Genomic DNA, 22,187 nt, shown 5'->3' on the forward strand with positions numbered 1-22,187 from the left:
GGATTCTGGGAGGGTCCCAGCGGACTGAAAGACCACTAATGTGATGCCCCTGTTCAAGAAGGGAGGGAGACAAAAAGCAGAAAATTATAGGCCAGTCAGCCTAACATCTGTTGTTGGGAAAATGATAGAGTCCATTATTAAGGAAGAAAAAGCAGGACATTTAGAAAGGTTTAACGCAATCAGAGTCAACATGGTTTTGTGAAAAGGAAATCATGTTTGAAAAATTTGCTAGAGCTCCTTGAGGATATAACAAGCTGAGTTGATAAAGGGGAACCAGTAGATGTAGCGTATTTGGATTTCCAGAAAGCTTTCGATAAGGTGCCATATAAAAAGTTATTGCACAAGATAGGAGCTCATGGTATTGGGGACAATGTATTAGCATGGATGGAGGATAGGTTAATACACAGAATTCAGAGAGTTGGGATTAATGGGTCTTTTTTAGGTTGGAAACATGTGGAAACAGGTTGGAGTGCCACAAGAATCAGTCCTAGGGCCTCAATTATTTACTATCTATGTTAATGACCTGGAGGAGGGGGCAGAGTGTAATGTATCCAAATTTGCTGATGTTACAAAAATAGGTGATAGGGCATATTGTGATGAGGACATACAAGGTGATATAGATAAGTTGAGTGAGTGGGCAAAAAAACTTGGCAGATGGAGTTTAATGTGGGAAAGTGTGAGGTCATGCACTTTGGTCGGAAGAATCAAAAGGCTGATTATTATTTAAATGGAGTTTAATGTAGGAAAGTGTGAGGTCATGCACTTTGGTAGGAAGAATAAAAAGGCAGATTATTATTTAAATGGAGGGAGACTCCAAAAAAGTGCAGCATAGAGGGATCTGGGTGTTCTTATGCATGAAACCCAAAAAGTTAGCATGCAGGTGCAGTAAGTAATTAAGAAGACAAATGTAATATTGACCTGTATTGCTAGGGGATTGGAGTTTAAAAAAGGGAAGTCTTGTTACAACTGTACAAGGCGTAGGTGAGGCCGCACCTGGAGTACTGTGTACAGTTTTGGTCCCCGCATTTAAGAAAGGATATACTGGCATTGGAGGCAGTTCAAAAGAGATTCACTAGGCTGATTCATGGGATGAAGGGTTGACTTATCAAGAATGGCTAAACAGGTTAGGCCCGTATTCATTAGAGTTTAGAAGAATGAAGGGTGACCTTATTGAAACTTACGAGATTCTGAAGGGCTAGATAGGGTAGATGTTGAGAAGACATTTCTACTAGTGGGGGAATCTCAAACTAGCGGACATAGTACAGGATGAGGGGACACTCATTTAAAACTGAGATGCAAAGGAATTTCTTTTCTCAGAGGGCCATGAATGTTTGGAATTCTCTACCCCAGAGAGTTGTGGAGGCTAGATCACTGAAAGTATTTAAAGAGGTAGATAGATTTTTGAAATATCGGGGAGTTGAGGGCTATGAGGAGCTGGCACAAAAGAGGAGTTGAGGCCTGGGGAAGATCAACCATGATCTGATTGAATGGCAGGGCAGGCTTGAGGGGCTGAATGGCCTATTCCTGCTCCTATTTCTTATGTTCTTATGAATGTAATTAAAGCTAATTTTCTAACTGAAGAAATAGTTCCATATTTCTGTGCTGAGGGTAATATTTGTAACCATTAAGTTAACCCCTTATCACCTCCATTACAAAATTCCTACAATCACCTCTGAAGTGTTTTGGAATACTTTTGCTTTTCTCTCACTCTAACTTTTGATTGGTATCATTTTCTGCTTCTAATCTTTATTTAAATAAAAGTATTTTCTAGATTTATAGTTTTACGTTTGGAAAAACATTGTTTTGAGCTGGCGTAATTAATGTAATCTTTTTCAGACTGTAGAATTGTGATGTCTTAACTTGCCTTATACATTTGGATTGGAATTGTGTTTTTGGAACCATTTAGTGTTGATAATAATTATAGTAATAAATATGTTCATTTTCCTTGATGTCATTGCCAGTACTACTTAAAAGATCAAACACAGATGAAAGAATATTCATCCATTAGCTGACATACCATGTAAGAACAGAGACTCTTTGCATTATGAAAGGTCATTTAACTCACTGGACATGTTTCATCTCATGCAGAGGCACTGTATACCATTGTTATCCTCAAGTTCCTGATTATAACTTTTTCACCTGTGTCTTCTTGCTCTAGGTTTAACTTCTTAGTTCAGCAGCTTTAAATTATTCCATCTTTGAAATTTCAAATCCTATACTCATTACACTAGCAGGTAGCTTAAAAATTTTACAGAAAACGTTCTTGCTATTTGGCATTTCAGCAAACCTCTTAGTTTTGAAAACATGCTCTTTTACCTTGCATACCGGATTAATATCAATAAAGTTATTGTTTTGGATATAGTATTGAAGTACTCCTTTGTAGTAGTGAGTTTGTAACTTTGATCTCCCTGAGGTATGCATTAGATTAATAAACCAAGAAAACTAATGGGACTAAAGGCTAAAAAGTCTGCTGGACCTAATGGCCTGCATCCTAGGGTCTAAAAAGAAGTGACTGCAAAGAGAGTGTATGCAGGTTGTAATCTTCCAAAATTTCCTGGATTCTAGAAAGGTCCCAGCAAGAAAGGATGGAGACAGAAAGCAGGAAACTATAGGCCAGCTAACCTAATATCTATCATCAGGAAGATGGTCGAATCCATTATTAAGGAAGTAAAAGCAGGACATTTAGAAAATCATAATACAATTAAGCAGAGTCAACATGGTTTTGTGAAAGGGAAATCATGTTTGACTAATTTATTAGAGGAAGTAACAAGCAGGGTGGATAATAAGGCACCAGTAGATATGGTGTATTCAAGAAAGCATTCACTAAGGTGCCATGTAAAAGGGTATGATACATGATAAGAGCTCATGGTGTTGAGGGTATCATATTAGCGTACTAGAGGATTGTTTAGCTAACAGGAAACAGAAATTTGAGATAAATGGGTTGTTTTCAGGTTGGCAATAATAACAAGTGCAGTGGCACAGGGAGCAGTGCTGGTGCTTCAATAATCTACAATTTACATCAATGATTTGGATGAAGGGACTGAGTGTATTGTAGCTAAATTTGCTGATGCCACAAAGATAGGTATCAAAGCTTGTTGTGAAGAGGGCACAAAGCTTCGGCAAAGGGACAAAAGTAGTTTAAGTAAGTGGGCAAAAAATTGGCAGATGTTGTATAATGTGGGAAAACTTAGACAGGAAGAAGAGAAAAGCAGAATATTATTTCAGTGGAGAGAAAATGCAGAAATATGTAGTACAGAAGGACTGGGTGTCCTTGTACACAAATCACAAAAAGCTAGCATGCAGGTACATTAAGTGATTGGGAAGGCAAATGAAACATTGGCCTTTATTACAGGGGGAATGGAGTATAGAAGTGGTGAAGTGTTGCTACAGCTGTACAGGGCCTTAGTGAGAGTACATCTGAAGTACTGCATACAGTTTTGGTCTCCTCACTTAAGGAGGGATATAATTGCTTTGGAAGCAGTTCAGAGGAGGTTCACCCTGCCGATTCCTACGAAGAAGGTGTTGTCTTATGAGCAAAGATTGAGCAGGTTAGGCCTCTACTCATTGGTGTTTAGAATGAGAGGAAATCTTTTTAAAGCATATAAGATTCTGAGGTGACTTGACAGGATGGATGCTGGAAGGATGTCTCCCCTTGTGGGAAATTCTAGAAGTAGGGGACACCGTTTAAAAAATAAAGGAATTTTTCCCATTTAAGATGGAGATGAGGAGGACTTTAAATTCAATTTAAATTTAAAGGAATTTAACTGCACTATTTACTGCTTGCCAACCCAAAAACAACCCATTTATCTCGATTCTCTGCTTCCTGTTAGCTAACCAATCCTCTACTATGCTAATATGCTACCCCAACACCATAAGCTCTTAATGTGCATCGTAAAAAAAAATCTCTGAGAGGGTTGTTAGACTTTGGAAATCTCTTTCCCAGAGAGGAGTGGAGGCTGGATCATTGAATATATTCAAGGCTGAGCTAGGCATTTTTTTATTGACAAGGGAGTTAAGGGTTGTGAGGGCAGGCAGGAAAGTGTTGTTAAGGCCACAGTCAGATCAGCCATGATCCTATGGAATGACGGTACATTCGCTCGAAGGCCTATTCTTGCTCATATTTCTTTTGTTTTTATGATCTTAACTAGTATATATTAGAGCATTTTGAAAATAAAAATAAATTTTTCATGCTGCCTTGGCTTGCAATGAGAAAAAACAATTATATAGTGTTTTTCACAACCTCAGGACATAGCAAAGCACTTTACAGACAATTCAATACTGTTGTAACATGTTGTCACTGTTGCAATTCAGAAAACATGGCAGCTGCAAGATCTTACAAACAAGAAGATGGGTTTGACCAGATAATTTGCTTTTGTTTGTGTTGTTGACTAAGGGTAAATATTGGCCAGGACAATGGGGAGAACTCCTTGCTCTTCCTTAAATTGTGCAATGGGATCTCTTACTTCCACCTGAGAGGACAGATGGTTTAATGTCTCATCTGAAAAACAGTGGCTGCAAAATTTATTTCTGTAGTGACACTGCTTTTTGTGCTATTGGAGCCAGAAAATGAAACAAAATGGTGGTGGGCGGAGGGGTTCTGTTCTCAACAACTCTTGACAGGGACCCAGCAGATTGCAAGGTTCTGAAGGCTAATAGTACAGGCATCCCATATGTGCACTGGAAGTGTGCAGCGTGGGTAGATTGTAATGTCAGGCAATGTCTCATGCTGATATGCTGCACAATCTGCTATTTTGGACTTCACAGGCCTTATTAATACCCTCTCTTAAACACGTTCATGCTTGAACATGCTTTCAGCTGCATGAGAGACCTCCCTGCTAGTTCTATGTAAAGGGGTCACAATCAAATCTTAGATGAGAAATTTTTGACTTTCTTTTGCTGCTGCAGAGTTGGTAGAAATATTGTGTGCTGTGGTAAGAGAGAGTTGACAAAAGTTATTTGAGTCAGAAAAGAATAGTCCAGGATTTTTGGAAGGGGTTGATTTTGGATTTGAGAGGCCACTGAATGGAAAACTTGCTCCCAGTCATGGCAGCTATAATTTAGTTTTTATTGAACTGCAGCACAATATGAAGATGGAGCAGAGGTTGAAAAGAGAAGAAGGTGTGTGCAGAGGGAGGAAGAGGGGTCTCAGCACGGAGGCCTTACCCACCTAGGGGCCGAGATTTTCTGGCCCCGTCATGGATGGGACCCACCGTGGGTGAGGCGGTGCACCAGCCAGAAGTCCATTGACTTGCGGTGGGCCTGGAAGATCGCGACGGTCGGCGGGTGCGGAAAATCCCGCCCAGGGTATTCTTAAAGCACTTCTTCCTGCACCTCAGCCAGGAGCAGCTTCCACAGTGGCTACACTTCAACAAGGAAGCGATTACAGAATTGCGTCACCTCCTCAAACCAGACCTGCAGCCACTGAGCAGGGTGAGGATGGCACTGCCAGTGACATCAAGGCCACCTCAGGATCCATCCAGGCAGATCCAGTTACATTGCCAACATATCTCAGTTTGCTGCCTATCATTGCATTTGGAAGACCACTGAGGCCTGGTACAAATGGAATGGAGACTTCATAGTCTCCTGGCTAAACAGAGAGAAGCAGGAGTGGCATGTGGCTTTGCAAGGACAGTGGTTCTCAATGATGCACAGAGCTATCAGCTGCACACATGTGACTCTGTGCATGTCACATCTCAATGGGAGGGATGTAACACAATCTTAAGAGGTACCATGCCCTGACCGTGCAGTTGGTGGTGATGTATTTCCACTAACCTGGTAACAGTCACAATGTTTTAATCCTGCCCCTCAGCTGTTCCCGTCATCTTCAAACCACCACATTGAACCAGAGGTTGGCTGCTCAGCGATAGGGGCTAGCGCTCTACTAATGATTCCTCTCCCTAGACCACTCAGGGGCACCCCTCCAGTATTCTCCTGTACATACCTGAATATTTCTGTTGATCTGCTGCATCCTGCACAACCTGGCCACCAAGTGGGCACAGTCATCGCCATCAAGAATTTGGTCAAGAACTCAGGAGGTGAAGGAAGTCCAAGAAGCGAAGATGACATGCGGGATTGCTCTGAATGGGCTGTCCATGAACACCTCATCAGGCTCTGGTTTTCCATCCCTTCATCAATGCGTCTTCTGGGGCAAAATCCTGAAAGAAAAGACACCACAATGAAACAATTCTATAACAATGCTACCCAACAACGTTTCCAATACATACAAAACAGAACAATTCACTTGTGTTTTCCTTTAATGCATGTTGTGTGACGCCTTTGTCTGGCCTCTTGCTCCTACACAATGCTACCCCAGTGGCTGCAGCAAGAACTGGCGGAAATTTGATGACTGTCACTGGGAAAACTGCAGATGGCCTTGCAGGAAATCCTCAAGAAGCTCTGGGCCTGGAAGGTTTGGCTTTGGACTGTACCAACTCATCAAATGGAGCAATAGTCTGGATGGGCTGAGAGCCAACAAGGACCTGGTTGGACTGGCAGCGGAACACAAATGCTGTCATCTTTAGAAAAGGACTGCTACCTCCACATCCCCAGGTGGTGCCTCAGCAATCCTAGTAATCTGCTGGAGCACAGATTGTTGGACTGCTGTAAGAACCTGCAAACCCCAGTCTGGGTCTGACTGCCCCCAATCTGGGCTTGTATGTCCACAAGCACAGATCTGATGACCTCAGTCTGAGCTTCCATTGCAACACTCTACACTGGATGTTGCATCACAGCAAGTTGGCCACCACTTCCATGCTGGAAAGGATGAGCTCCACGCTCTCTGCAAAGCCCTGTGCCAGGGTGGAGTTGGCCTCATTCATACTCCCTGACAGGAGGCTCTGTGGCAGGCCTGCCAATGCACCAAGTATTTCAGTATGCCTTTTCCTGTGTGTTGCTGCACCAAACTTCTCATCTGTTGCCATTCCGACATCTCCCTTTGGGGAGCTGGTATTTGTGTTATCCTTTCCCTTGGCTTGGCTGCAGCCATTCATGGTCAGTGACTCACCCTGTAAGAGATGTGCATCCCTAGTGTCTGAGCTGGTGGCTGTGAGTGTCAGTTCATCTGATGGTGCTTCTTCCTCAGAGATTTGTTCTTCCCTCTGGGTGTTCATCGATCCTCAGCACCAGTGGTTGATTAGACTGCAGTTTTTGGATATCGGAAAGCTTAATGGCCCAGAGAAGGGTTTGGGATGAGGGAAGCGAGAGCATGGGTGGAAAACGAGAGATACATGATTACATCATCTACAGTTTATACGTCTTACCAGGTTGTGGGATGAGGGAATTTGAGAAGCTGCACAGGGCAGGAACATACCATCATTCTGGCTGGCTTCAGCAACACCCATTGCCACAGCCTTGGTGACTTCCAAACCAATAATCCTGAGCACTGTCTTTTACAAGGGCAGCCGTACATTTCCACTGTTGCTTCTTTGCTGCTATCTCCTCCTTTGTGCCACATTATCCTGCAAGATGGAGGGCAGATTGTCAGTGAGTGCATTCAATGTTTGGATGTGTCAATCATAGCTGAAAGGCGACAAGTAAATAGCTGCTGTGAGATGTTGATGTGGCACTTGCAGCAATGGTTAATGTTTGAGGGTGGGGTGGAGCATATGGTTGTTAGTCATGAGCCATGATTGCTACAGATTGCTGAGGGGTGAGTGGTGGTGCATGGAACAATGTGTGAGGATGGTGGTGCTGTTGATAGGGAATGCATTTGGAGTGGCATTCAGTGACCTTGACTACTCATGAAATTCTTCCAGCACTTTATGCAAGTCCTCAGCGCCAGAGTTCTGGCATTGACCTCTGTGTTTATCGGTTCTCATTGCCTTTGTTGTGAATGCCTGGAAGTCCTCCTGGCTTGCCTTGGAAAGGTGACCACTCTTCTGCACTAAGGCCTGCAGTGTGGTATCAGAGAACTTAAAAGCCCTCTCTCTGGTTTGCTGTTCCATTGCTCCAGTTTTTTTCTCACTCAGAGACTCTTCACCAGCCACTTCCAGCACCAACTGCTGCCAGAATTCACCTCCCTTTTAAGAGATGTAGGCTTTAATTGGTGCCAGTATTGGACCAACCTGGGCCCCCTGCAGAGCGTATAGTCACTCAAGAGTGCATTTAGTGCTCTGCAGTGCACCAAAATCACGGAGATGAGCAGGCAACATGAAGTTAGTATGTCATCTGGTGTGGAATAAGCAGGCAACGCTATCCCTGTCCCCTCTAATGCTTAACCAATTTTTAACACAGCATCTCTAACAGTGCAGTTTTTGAAATGACTCTCAGCTTCTGACTTAAGCAGTGCAACAACTAAGCATGACTGAGTAACCTCCCAGGAAGATTATATAGTGAGAGATCTTTTGTTTACACTTTACTTACAGTTTAAATACATAGCAGGCTTCCATCAGACATTTATAATAGCATGTTGTTATCTGGAGTCTATTTGGGGTAAATGTTTACTTTCTACTGAGAATTCACCAAAAAGTCTTAATTAGTGAAGAGGCATCAGAGGTTAAGTTTGTTAGCAACCAAAAACAGGTACAAGAATCAAGATGCTTAGTTAACTCTTGCCCATTGATTATAACGCAGGCAGCACACCGAATTTGTGCTGTCTGCTCATTTCAATGATTCCAGCCTACAACCACACCCTAACTGCTGGATTCATCAGCAGGAATCAAATATCATGAAAGGTTAGGTACACTTAAAGCCAGCCTGGATTGCTTAATGCTAATCTGCACCTTTTAAATGGTAGGGACATTGTGGCTGGTGCAGGTGCGAGCAGGAACTGAAGCTATTCTGGGAGGCATTGAAGAATGGCACAACATGGCAGGGAGTGGGCTCAAGGTTTCTGCGCAGTTGCACAGGAATCCTTCATGGAGGAGGAGGAAAGGAAGAGCGATGCCCTGTATCTGCAGAGGGCCAGGAGGCTCTCCACACACAGCTCCAGAAGTCAATGGAAGCAGATGAATATCGTGGTCAATGTCAGGAGTCAGGCCCCAAAGACCTGGATGTGATCTCCTCTACATTGGAGAGACCAAACGTAAACTGGGCGACCGCTTTGCAGAACACCTGCGGTCTGTCCGCAAGAATGACCCAAACCTCCCTGTCTCTTGCCATTTTAACACTCCATCCTGCTCTCTTGCCCACATGTCTGTCCTTGGCTTGCTGCATTGTTCCAATGAAGCCCATCGCAAACTGGAGGAACAACACCTCATCTTCCGACTAGGCACTTTACAGCCTTCCGGACTGAATATTGAATTCAACAACTTTAGGTCGTGAGCTCCCTCCCCCATCCCCACCCCCTTTCTGTTTCCCCCTTCCTTTTTTTTCCAATAAATTATATAGATTTTTCTTTTCCCACCTATTTCCATTATTTTTAAATATCTTAAAATCTTTTATGCTCTCCCCACCCCCACTAGAGCTATACCTTGAGTGCCCTACCATCCATTCTTAATTAGCACATTCGTTTAGATAATATCACCAACTTTAACACCTATGTGTTCTTTTGTTCTATTGTTGTTGACATCTTTTGATGATCTGCTTCTATCACTGCTTGTTTGTCCCTACAACCAACCCCCCCTCCACTTCTCTCTCTCTCTCTCTCTCTCTCGCCACACCCCCCCCCACCCCCCCACCACCTTAAACCAGCTTATATTTCAACTCTTTCTCGGACTCGAACTCAAGTTCTGTCGAAGGGTCATGAGGACTCGAAACGTCAACTCTTTTCTTCTCCGCCGATGCTGCCAGACCTGCTGAGTTTTTCCAGGTAATTCTGTTTTTGTTTTGGATTTCCAGCATCCGCAGTTTTTTTGTTTTTATGGATGTGAAGTTGTTCACTTTGGCAGGAAGAATAAAAAAGCAGAGCGCTGCTTGGGCAGAATGTTTAGGTCAGTGGGCAGGTGTGATCGGCGAGTCTGGGATTGGCAGGGGAACGGCCCCTGACCACGATTTCACGTTGGCTGGCCAATTAACAGCCAGCCAGCACGAAGCACGTGCTGAAATGCTCAGCACTGCCGGGGTTGCGGTGGTAGGCTGGGATGCGTGGCGAGAGGAGGGCAGGCCCTTAGGTCAGTGCGGGCACGGGTGTGGGCGAGCGCTGAATGAAAGCTCCCTAAAGGCATAGAGCTGCCTCAGGGAGCTGGACCTGCAAAATCAAAAATAAAGGTTTCAGAAGCTAAGTGTCCATGCATTGTTATAAATCACCCAAAAAATTAGCTACCAAAAATGCTGTGCGCAGAAATTTATTTATATTTTATTTCATCACAGAAACCCTCATCCCGCCCATGGATGAGTTTGAAGAAAAATGCAAAAGTCTCCTGGCCGATTTGCCCGTCCGCCAACCATAAGCTTGGAGGGAAAACCTAAAATTAAAGACAGTTGCAAATTTAATTACTTTAATTGGCCTCTTAATTGTTAGCGGGCGCACTTTTAATTTTTGTGCGTGCCCACCAACCGAAATACTGCCAGTGCGGGATGACATCAGGACGCTAGCCCAATGTCATCTCGTGCGATTTCGCATCCAATTGGGGCGGGCACGCACTCGCCTGCTGACCAAAAAATTCTGCCCTTAAGTGGAGACCAACAGCAGAATTCTGAGGTGCAGAGGGGTCTAGGTGTTCTAGTACATGAGTCACAAAAAGTTAGTATGCAGGTACAGCAAGTAATTAAGAAGGTTAATGGAATGCTACCCTTTATTATAAGAGGAATTGAACATTAAAGTAAGGATGTTATGCTTTGGTTATACAGGGAATCTTGAATACTGTGTGCAGTTTTGGTCTCCTCATTTGAGGAAGGATGTAAATACATTGGAGGTGGTTCAAAGGAGGTTTACAAGATTAATACCTGGAATGAACAGGTTTTCTTATGAGGATGTGTTGGACAGACTGGACTTGTTTCCACTGGAGCTTAGAAGAGTGAGGGGTGACTTGACTGATGTATATCAGATCCTGAACAGCATTGACAAGGTGGATGTAGAAAGGATGTTTCCTCTTGTGGGTGACTCCAGAATTAGATGCATTGTTTTAAAATTAGGGGTTGCTCTTTTAGGACAGAGATGAGAATTTTTTTCTCTCAGAGGGTTGTGTGATTTTGGAACTCTGTGCCTCAGAAGAGGTGGAGGCAGGGTCATTGAATACTTTTAAGACGGAGGTGGGTAGATTATTGTTTGGCAGGGGAATGCGGAATTTGAAACACAAACAGATCAGCCATGATCTTGTTGAATGGCGCAACAGGCTAGAGGAGCCTAATGGCCTACTCCAGCTCCTTTTTCTTACGTTCTTATGATGCAGTGCTACAAGGCATTCAGTGACCATGCATGAGTGTTCAAGCTCAGTGAATATATCTTCAAATCCAAAATCCTGCTAACTATCACTCACCGAAGACAGTGCTTAATTCACCACATCCTCACCACTCACCTACCAACAACCTATATTAATCAACATTCATGCTAACATACATCGCCTCACCTCACCCTCGCTGCTGCAAGTCTCACACCCACAACTCACAGCTTGCATACAGTGCCATCTATTCAATGGTGGTAGGCACATTACCCAAGCACATTGCACCACACTCACTGACATATTTCCTTTCTTGTAATGAAAGACAACGCACAACTGGAGACACTTTAGGAATTTATCTGACCAGAAAGCAGAATTGCATTGAAAATTCCCAGGAAGCTTCTGAAACTTTATCTAGTGGCGAAAGTGTGCAGCGTAGGTGTGACTGAGTGCTTGTGACGCCAGCTGTTCACTTAATAATAGGAAATACTATTGAGGTGTCAGCCTAGCTGTAAGATGTAGGTGTGATGCACAAATGAAGAGTACATGACCTGATAGCAATTTTATATATATGTGTAACATACACATTAATTGGCACTGCACACAAGGGCCAGAATTTTAACTATTTGGAGGGGGATGGGGGAGTTCAGGAATGGATGCATCTGGAGGTGTGCATGGGAACGCCACCTGGAGCTGCCGTATCTCTAATTTAAATATATAAATAGCCAATTAGTTGTGCCTTTAACCCAGAATTCTGGCTTTAACAGCCACTGCTCAGGTTTCTCAAGTTGTGTAGAACTCTGGGTCAACAGAGTAAGATGACAGTGGACAGTCATTGGCCAATTAAACTGACAGGCTGGAAAACCTGTAAATAGTGAAACTGCACAGCCACTACCCTGCTTGATCTGAGAGATTGCTTTCACTGCTTTACAGGTGATTTCTAACTTTTGGAAGTAATTTCACCTACCTTGGGCTTTGTCTACTTTGATCTGCACTTCCCTGCAATCAGTTTTCACTGAAGCATGTGAGCAGCTTATGCAGCCATACCATAGCCCTCTAATGAGGAACAAAAGGAGCAGCTACACCAACACCAACAGCAGTAGAAGCTACATAAGCAGGAGCAACAACAACAGCAGGTACCTTCTCTATAGTCATAGCCACCCCACCGGACAGAGGGGTGGACACAGAGCTCCAGCTCGAAGAAGGCACCAACCCAAGCACAGGGTTCACAGACAGAGGGTGAGCTTCCTCAGAAAAACAGAGAAACAGTGCCTCAGGAGGATGAGGCTTTCATGAAAGGTGGTCACTGACACCTGTAGCCTCTTGAAAGGAGAGTGGTAATGGCAATGGCTATCAAGATCACCACAGCCCTGAATTCCTTCATCTCTGTTCTAGGGATTTACTGGTGGCATCAGCAAAATTTCACAATCTGGTGTCCTCAAATGTATCTCCCAGCTGACCAATGCTATGTTTTCCAAGGCTGCCACATATTTCCATTTTAGAACCGATGAGACCAGTCAGATGCAAAGGGTTCTTGAATTTGTTGCAGTGGTTGGATCTCAACAGGCCCAGTCTATTGATTAGTCCATTGACTACACACATGAGGCATGCAAGGCATCCTCAGATCAGGTTGGAGCATTTATCAGTCAGATGGGATTTAAGCCCATTAATGTTCAATTGATATGTGTCACTGGAAGGTTATCATACATGCTTCTGCAAGGTACCCTGGAGGCTGCCATGATTCCTTCATTCTGCAACACTCTTATATTCCACAGGACTTCACACCTCCAAGCAGTCAGCAGACAGCTCCTTGGAGACAAGGGATACCCTCTCAGGATGTGACTGGTGAAACCTATGAGGAGCCCTACTGCTGATGCACAAGAAAGGTACAACTGGAGACACATAAGCACAAAGTCACTCACTGAGCAATCCATTGGCTTGCTGGAGACTCAGTTGCCTGGACAGATCTGGTGGTGCCCTTCAGTTTATACCAACAAGGATCTCAAAAATGGTCATGGTCTGCTGTGCCTTGCAAAACACTGTTCTGTGAGGACTGGAGCTGCAGGGTGGGAAAGACCAGGACTGGTCTGCTTCCTCAGAGGAAGAGGAGGAGCCTGATGTACCCAGGGTGCCTGCAGCTGCTCACCTCACTACATTCAGAAATTCCTCTACCTAAATCATATCCTTCCTTTAACATCTATTCTGGTCATACTATTTTCATGTCCCTTGGAAGACAGACGGCAACAATGGAGATGAATGGACAATGGAAATTTGAAATAAACTGAATGATTCACTTACAATTTGGAAGAAAAAGTAGACCATTGACATTTTTATAATCACCCAAGTGTATCTCCTTGTGCAAGTAAAAAGCTTTTCCTTTTCCTGTTACTTCTATTTGGTGCTACCCCTGTGGCTTCAGCTTAGCAAAATGCAGGCTGCCCTCCCCACTGCTCTGGAAGATGAGATACTCGTGGTCCATGTCCTCTGGGTTTTCAATCCCTTGAGGACCTTCCCCACCTACAACTGTGCAGGGGCAGGCTCGGTCTTCAAGGCATGAGGTAGCATGTGGGATTTTTACTGGGGGTGGGTTATGGCAAGCAAGGGATAAAGAAGTAAAAAGAAAGACCTATATTATTTGTCTAGCATTTTTTGTGACAACCAGGCTTCTCAAGTGCTTTTCAGCCAATGAAATATTTTTGAAGTGTAATCACTGTTGCAATGTAGGAAACATGGCAGCCAGTTGCACATATCAAACTCCCACAAAGAGTAATGTGATAATGACCAGATAATCTGTTTTTGTGACGTTGATTGAGGGCTAACTCTCCAGCTCTTCCTCAATATAATGCCATTTGGATCTTTTATATCCACCCAAACAGGATGATGGGGCCTAGGTTTTCTCATTCGAATTCCATTCAGAAAATGGTACTCCTGACAACGCAGTGCTCCCTCAGTGCTGCACTGGAATGTCAGCCTTGAGTTTTAGTGCTCAAGCCCTGGAGTAGGACTTGAACCTAGAACCTTGTGACTCAGAGGTGAGAGTGCTGCCAACTGAGCCACAGCTGATGAGAAGGTCACCTTGACCAGTGCTTACTTCCATGTGTCCTTTTTCCATTTTCCCACTCATAAACCACCTGCATTTCCCTCCTAATCAAAAGTTGGAAAGCACTTTGCTGCACTTCAGTCAGGTCTGAATGGCCAAAGTGAGGCTTCTCTCCATCCTGTTAAAGTGGCAGTGAGTGTGCAGGCCATTGGCGTGGGTCAGCATACATTTGGTTACCTGTTGTGTCTGATGGTCAATGCGGGTGGCCACTCTTTCTATTGAGGTGGATGTCAGTTGCAAGTACCTGAGACATCATGCCACCCATGGAAGAGACAGGGACTTCCAGTGTCTCTCCAATCATGTACAGTGCTCCTGGAAATATTGATAAAACCACATACATTTTCTATTGCTGCGCCAGAGTAGTTTGCTTCGTGGGTAACCCTTGAGACTCAGTATCTGTGTCCAGCTGAGCAGTGCCTGGAGGGTCCTATGTCCTCCAACAGGACTCTTCATTGCTGCCCTTGTCTTCATCACCTGCTCCAGTTCATTTGTGATGTGCTTTTCACCATGTGACAACCTAGCTGTCTCCCTTGGATTCTCCACCATGGTGTGTGTATATGAGCTGGTGGTGGGTGCATGTGAATCTTGTGATGCCGCACTTTCAGAGTTCACAACCCCCTCTGAGGACTCTTTGGCCTCCTCCTGCTCCAGATCTTGTGTCACACTTAATGGGCTGGTGGGAGATGAAAAACACAATCAGGAAAAGGGTAAAAAGTTGCAATTGTGTAGGTGCTCACATTTCAGCTAGCAGTGACAGCAAATCAAAATTAGAGATTGTTCTGTGCCAAGTGGCAGTGTGATATCTAACTCCTTCAAAAGATATCTGGGAGACCTGCATCTTTCCATTATCAATGGCTATACACTTCCCACTCTGCTGATCGGCATGGCCTCCTCCTTTGTGGTGGTTAGCATGGCTATTACTGAAGTTCCCTGCCTGTCTCTGAAGTTCTGAACTCTGTTCTCCTGCAAGGAGAGAAAGCAGAAAGTGATGTGTGTGAGAAATGGATTATATGGAAAGGAGGGAAGGACAGCATTTGTAGAGGATGAATGTGAGGCATGAGTGTGAGATGGCACTAAAATTAGGCTGAGTGAGAGTTTTAACTGTTTAGGTGGGGATGTGAGAAGGTGCGAGAAGAGAGAGGATTGAGTGGAGCTGTAGGTGTACTGGCCTGTGGAATGTTTTGCAGGAAACAGGGTTTGCAGTGAAGGGTTTGAATCGTTTGAAGGACTTCCGATAGTGCAAGACTCCCTCAATACTGCACTGAATTGTCAGCTGACATTGTGGCCTGAATTTTATCTTTGGCGGGCGCAGGAATGGTCAGGAAATGTGCCCCCGACTGCGTTCAGCAGCCGACCACGATTTCACGCTGACTGGCCAATTAACAGCCAGCCAGTGTGAAACACGTGCTGGAAAGTTCAGCACTGCTGGGGTGGGGGCAGGAAGAGGGCGGGTGATGACGCCTCCGCTGGCATGGGTGAGCACTGCGAGACAGCTCCCTCAGGCAGCTGGAGACCTGAAACAGCTAAAATAAAGGTTTTAAAGCAGAAGAAAATGCCCATGCATCACAATCAATCATCTGAAAATATAGCTGATAAAAATGTTACCCACACATATTGATTATTATTTTATTGCATCACGGAAATCTCACCTCACCTTGAAGTCATAACTTTGTAGAAAGAAATCTTGTTAGAAAGAAAAAAGGATACATGACTTTTTAAGAAAATACATATTGCTGTTAAACAGGAACTTATTGACAGAAATCCATTGAACATTGCTATTCGTGTTTTACTTGGTTGGTTCCCTTGTGTTGGATAAATATACATATGAGTTTCCACAACATGTTATCTATTTATGCTACAGGTATAGACAAAAATATAAATGAGGAAATCTTGGAACTAAGAGTTGCTCAGTAAATAGTGATAAGAGTGACACTGGCTCACCCTGTGTCAAGGTAATATGACGTGCAGTAACAACCAATATCAGAGTTAATGTGCTCATTTCCCTCTTTTCCCCTGCTCAGGATGTGATGCAGGCAAACTTCACTTGAGTGCTGCCCTTGTCAAGGTCTTTGAGCATCAGATTATGTTAGCCAGCAGCTTGGCCCAGCTGCGACATGGCACAGGCCTGCCCTTTGCCCACTCTCAGTGGCGCTGCTGGGACAAGAGGGATGCTGGCTTTTTGATTGGCCAGCAGCTCTCGGAGGCAGAACTTTCTCTTCAATCGGAGTGGAAGTCTTGTCTCAAGCCAATTAAAGGCCCAATGGCCAACAAATGGCTGCAGGGCGACTCAGCCAAGCACAGACAGGCTTTACCCAATGTTTACGTCCTTGCCCTTTTATTCCCTCACCCCTGCATAAAATTCACCCATAGTTTCCCCTGTGCAATACCTGAAAACTGAGCCTTCTGCAAGCACTGCAGAGATGAAAATCAATCCTTGTTTTTTGTCAAACTATATCAATGATTAATTAGCTGAGGTAGTTCAGGTGTACTCTCCACCATTTACAGGTTGTTACATTGTTTAGTACTGGATATTTTATTATGTGCATTATCTGAGGTAGCGTGAAACTGTAATAACACAAATGAAACAGAAATGGGTGTTGAGTTTTAAGTATTCAGAGTTTTCTGCTTTGCTCACATCAGAGTGTAAACTAATTGTAAAAGTTCTTTCTTAAGGGAGAATTTTCACATTGGCGTACGAGAGCGGATCCCACACGCCAACACGTAAAATAACTCGCAGTGACATCGGGCATGTGTCCCGATGTCATTGAGCATCATTCTGATCTTTCATTCCTTAAGGTGGGCGGCCTTCACATTTTTCAGGAAACCTCATCCACTGGTGGGATGAGGTTTCATGAAGGGTTTATTAATTAAATAAATGTTTTTCACACAATTTGTAAACACGTCCCAGCTCATGTGACACTCTCACATGAGGGGACATGTCTAAATTATTTTATTCTTTCTTTATTTAAAGCTATCATTTTGAACTTAATCTCCCTGAGGTAGCTCCTTGTCTCAGGGAGGTTTCTGCACTCCTTCGCATGCATGGGTGAAAGAGTGCAGGCCCCGACTCTCCATCCTCCCCCCGCCTGCACAGGTAGCACTACAGCCGTACGTCACGCTGAGCGGGCCATAATTGGCTCCACGCCCGCCTGCGCCCGCTCCCGACCGGCCTGCCTGACAGGGAGAAAATTCTTCCCTAAGCGTATCTCATGCAATATACATCATTGTATTTTTGGTCTATTATCAGCGCAATTTTGTAAAATGTCCTTTTATTAGCTCTATTTCATTACTTCATGCACATCCCATGAAAAAATATGCCTTATCGATGCAAATAGGCAAATTAAATTCTACTGTGGAGTTTCAGTGCTTGTTAAATAAAATAAAAACTGTTTTCAGATCTTCCCCTTATCTCCTGACCCCTCTTATATGATCTGACTCATAAATTTACATGACTGTACATAACATCGAAGTGGATTATAATCCAAGTCCTTTTTGGGACTATTCTGGATCAGGCATACTCCTCGGATGATTGCTCTCACTTAAGGTTGAGAAAGACAGGCTGTTCCTGAAGGAAATGAACCACCACAGAATATTAACATCCTCCAGATAGCCTGTTTAACAAGCTTTAGCTAGATTATAACAACCTAGATATTATAAAGGCCCAGGCATTTCTCCTCAACAATGCACGTCTCTACTGAAGAGTGTTTGGAGATGGGTTTTTGAGTTTGGATACAAAAGATTATATGAGACAATGTACTTGCTAAATTATATAAAAGTTTATTAAAGAACTGAACATGCAATTCACTTTTAATAGTAATCCCAACATTGATAGTTCTAGGAAAAGTAAGCATAACCTTGTTTCTAATAGAGAATCCAAGTCCTATTATTGTTACAGAGATATTTAAGGTATCCATCAATATTTAAAATAGTTTTTAACCTTAAATCCCCACGTAGTCAAGCAAGATACCTCTATCCCAATTAAGGTGAGAACTATCATCATTATACTACACAGCTATGCCTTTACCTTGAGTGACACTAGAGTGAATTCAACAAACCTAAAACTCCTACAGTGTGGTTCAATATTTATACCATAAAATAGCTGAATCAGTAGGAAGCTGGATAACATCCTTTGTTTTTGTCAACATCCATCATTTAATCAACATTCCTCAAGCAAACAGGATATTTAGAGGTTCATACAGTGGCCACTCCACTCAGTTTCCAGGGTTCAGTTGATAAGCTATTTAGGGTCATCCTTAAGGTTATTCATTGATAGATTGTGGTACTTTACAATTAATCAAGGCCTTGCTGAGGTGATGTAGAGGCCAGGTCCTGTTTTTTACAGAGTTACCTTGTGTTAGAGGGTATACCATATTCTATGCTACAGGATGTTATTGTCCTTGAGCACAAAATTATGCCCAGTGATGTTTATAAACTTCTTGAAACTTTGTCTAGCTGATGAACTCTGCTTTTAATTTTTAATCCTTTCTTCATAGGAGAATCTCACTATTTTAATCTTATAACTCCTTATTTATATCTAGATTCTCTTATAACTCTGTATTTATAGCTGCATTCCTTCACAACACATTACTACATAACAGTTAATTCTTTAAATAATCACCAACCTGCTTAATTGTTAGATGGTCACTGATGTACCTGCTGAGTGCAGTAGAGCTGAAGAAAATTGGCATAGTTTGAAGCTAGTGTAGCAATTATTGATGTAACTGAGAGGACTGCTATGGAAAACTTTAGCCTAATATTTTCACAATATGCTCTCCAGGTCATTTATCAGTGGTGTGGCTCAAAGTCCAACAAATATGAGCGTCTGAAGGCTGCCCAGGTCGCTGCAGGCATTCGAGATAATGAAAGAAATGGAAGAGCACAACTTATCGTTGCTGATGAAGGTCAGGAGCCAAGTGATATCATTCAGGTAAGACCTTCATTGGTCAGAACATAATTTGTCTTTTTCACTAAATGATAGTTGTAGAATATAAATATAATTGTTGCAGCATCAAGACCACTAAATTTTTATAGTGAGGCTTATTATTGGTATCCACACTTCTAAGCATGACCCCTTACCTGCAGTTCAGGGTGGGAGCAACATCACTGATTTAGCAACAGTATTTTATCGTGAACACCTGCCGTTAGCTGCCAAATTAATTGGAACCTGAACAGAAGATAATAGACTTATCTGTAAAGAGGAAACAAAGTGCAGAAATAGAATCTCCTCAATAGAAACGGATTTCAACAGAAAGCAATGCTAGCGTGAATTGGTAGCTAATTGTAGACAGACCATGAAGACATCTGCCCTTAAGAGGCAAGCAGTGTGTGAGCTTGTGCTAAAGCAGAAAAAGTATTCAAAACAAAACCACAGGGTGTTAGTGGCTGATGGTTGATGTGTATATAAAGGCACTTGAGCAGGAAATAAGCTGAAATACTTTGATAAAAACAAAAAAACTGTCGATGCTGGAAATCCAAAACAAAAACAGAAATACCTGGAAAAACTCAGCAAGTCTGGCAGCATCAGCAGAAAAGAGCAAAGTTGACGTTTCGAGTCCTCATGACCCTTCAACAGAACCAAGTAGAAATAGGAAAGGGGTGAAATATAAGCTGGTTTAAGGAGGGGGGGAAGAAGGGGAGGGGGTTGTTGGGACAAACAAGCAGTGATAGGAGGAGATAACCAAAAGATGTCACAGGCAAAAGAACAAAGAGGTGTTGAAGGTGGTGATATTATCTAAAGGAATGTGCTAATTAAGAGTGGAGAGCAGGACAAGCAAGGTAGCTCTAGTGGGGGTGGGGTGAAATAAATGATGGGTGGAATACATTTAAAAATAATGGAAAAAGGTGGGAAAAGTAAAATCAATGTAAATTATTGGAAAAAACAAAAGGGAGGAAGAAGAAATGGAAAGGGGGTGGGGATGGAGGAGGGAGTTCAAGATCTAAAGTTGTTGAATTCAATATTCAGTCCGAAAGGCTGTAAAGTGCCTAGTCGAAAGATGAGGTGCTGTTCCTCCAGTTTGCGTTGAGCTTCACTGGAACAATGCAGCAAGCCAAGGACAGACATGTGGGCAAGAGAGCAGGGTGGAGTGTTAAAATGGCAAGCGACAGGGAGGTCTGGGTAGTGCTTGCGGACAGACCGAAGGTGTTCTGCAAAGTGGTCACCCAGTCTTCAATGTAGAGGAAACCTCCCTGTCGCTTGCCATTTTAACACTCCACCCTGCTCTCTTGCCCACATATCTGTCCTTGGCTTGCTGCATTGTTCCAGTGAAGCTCAACGCAAACTGGAGGAACAGCACCTCATCTTCTGACTGGGCACTTTACAGCCTTCCGGACTGAATATTGAGTGCAACAACTTTAGATCTTGAACTCCCTCCTCCATCCCTACCTCCTCTCCGTTTTTTCCCCCTCCCTTTTGTTTTTTTCCAATAATTTATATAGATTTTTCTTTTCCCACCCATTTCCATTATTTTTAAATGTATTCCACCCATCGTTTATTTCACCCCACCCCTACTAGAGGTACTTTGCTTGTCCTGCTCTCCACTTTTAATTAGCACATTCCTTTAGATAATATCACCACCTTCAACACCTCTTTGTTCTTTTGTCTGTGACATCTTTTGGTTATCTCCTCCTATCACTGCTTGCTTGTCCCAACAACCACCCCCCCCTTTCCCTCTTCTTTCCCCACCCCCCCTCTTAAACCAGCTTATATTTCACCCTTTTCCTATTTCTACTTAGTTCTGTTGAAGGGTCATGAGGACTCAAAACGTCAACTTTGCTCTTTTCTGCCGATGCTGCCAGACCTGCTGAGTTTTTCCATGTATTTCTGTTTTTGAGCTGAAATACTTTGTTGAACAACGGTTGGTAGAATCATTAAGTTTATACAATGTTATCACTTTATGATCAGAAAGACAAACAGAACATTGGATAAAACTAGTAAATAGTGAGTGACCGTAATGATTTGAAGCAATTTTGATTCAACATGGGAAAATGGGAATGACAACTCATTGTCTTTTGACTACAGGACCATGTTGTACTGTTTCAGAAACAAAACTATAATCACTGAAGATAGAACTATGCATTCCTTTCTCTTTCATGGGACATGGGCATCACTATTGTTGTCCATCCCCTGAACTGAATGGTTTGCAAGGCCATTTCAGAGGGCAGTTCAGAGCCAACCACATTGCTGTGGGTCTGAAATCATATGTTGGCCAGACCAGGTAAGGATGGCAGATTTCCTTCCCTAAAGGGCATTAGTGAACCAGGTGGGTTTTTACAACAACTGATGATAGTCCCATGGTCACCATTATTGAGACTAGCTGTTCAATTCCAGATTTGAACCCCTGTCCCCTGGGCATTAGCCTGGTCCTCTGGATTACCAGTCCAGTGACATTACCACAACACGACCGTCTCTCCCAGTGCAGTGATGATGTTATCTCAATTAAACAGGGTGAAATTACTCATGCCTATGTCACACACTGAGGTCAGTTGAACAGAGAATTGGGCAGAATGTATAGCAGGTGGCCCATTCACTACTGTTTGTCTTGTGCTACAGCCTAAAACAATTTAATCTCCTAAGATTGTTGTATTTCATGAAGATAACACCATAGCTGAGAATAGAAAGACTAAAAAAATACCATCCACAGTAATATTAGAAGCAACTACAATGCAGATTAAATTGAATTGGGTATCTGAGCCTCTTAAAATAACATAAGATGCAAATCCTGCACCTTGTGGATCGACCTGCCAGCCCACTTGCCAGCTGCCCCATTGCAGCACCCCCCCCTCCCCCCCCAATTATTTTCCCAGTTGCCCCAGCCTCCTAGCCCACTACA

At 43.2% G+C, this 22,187-nt stretch overlaps 1 protein-coding gene across 3 annotated transcripts in view; it reads left to right on the top strand.

Annotated features, from left to right (window-relative positions):
• scin (scinderin) overlaps positions 1-22,187 on the top strand; it is a 153,701-nt gene that overhangs the window by 46,884 nt on the left and 84,630 nt on the right. For all 3 annotated transcript variants that reach the window (XR_005942622.1, XM_041184253.1, XM_041184252.1), the window contains exon 4: positions 19,136-19,285. Coding sequence is in view for 2 of the 3 variants with exons in the window: in XM_041184253.1 (XP_041040187.1) it covers positions 19,136-19,285 (150 nt within the window). In the remaining variant the exon portion in view is untranslated. The remainder of the gene's footprint in view (positions 1-19,135; positions 19,286-22,187) is intronic.

Source organism: Carcharodon carcharias, chromosome 3 (genome assembly GCF_017639515.1).
Source record: "Carcharodon carcharias isolate sCarCar2 chromosome 3, sCarCar2.pri, whole genome shotgun sequence".
NCBI lineage: Eukaryota > Metazoa > Chordata > Chondrichthyes > Lamniformes > Lamnidae > Carcharodon > Carcharodon carcharias.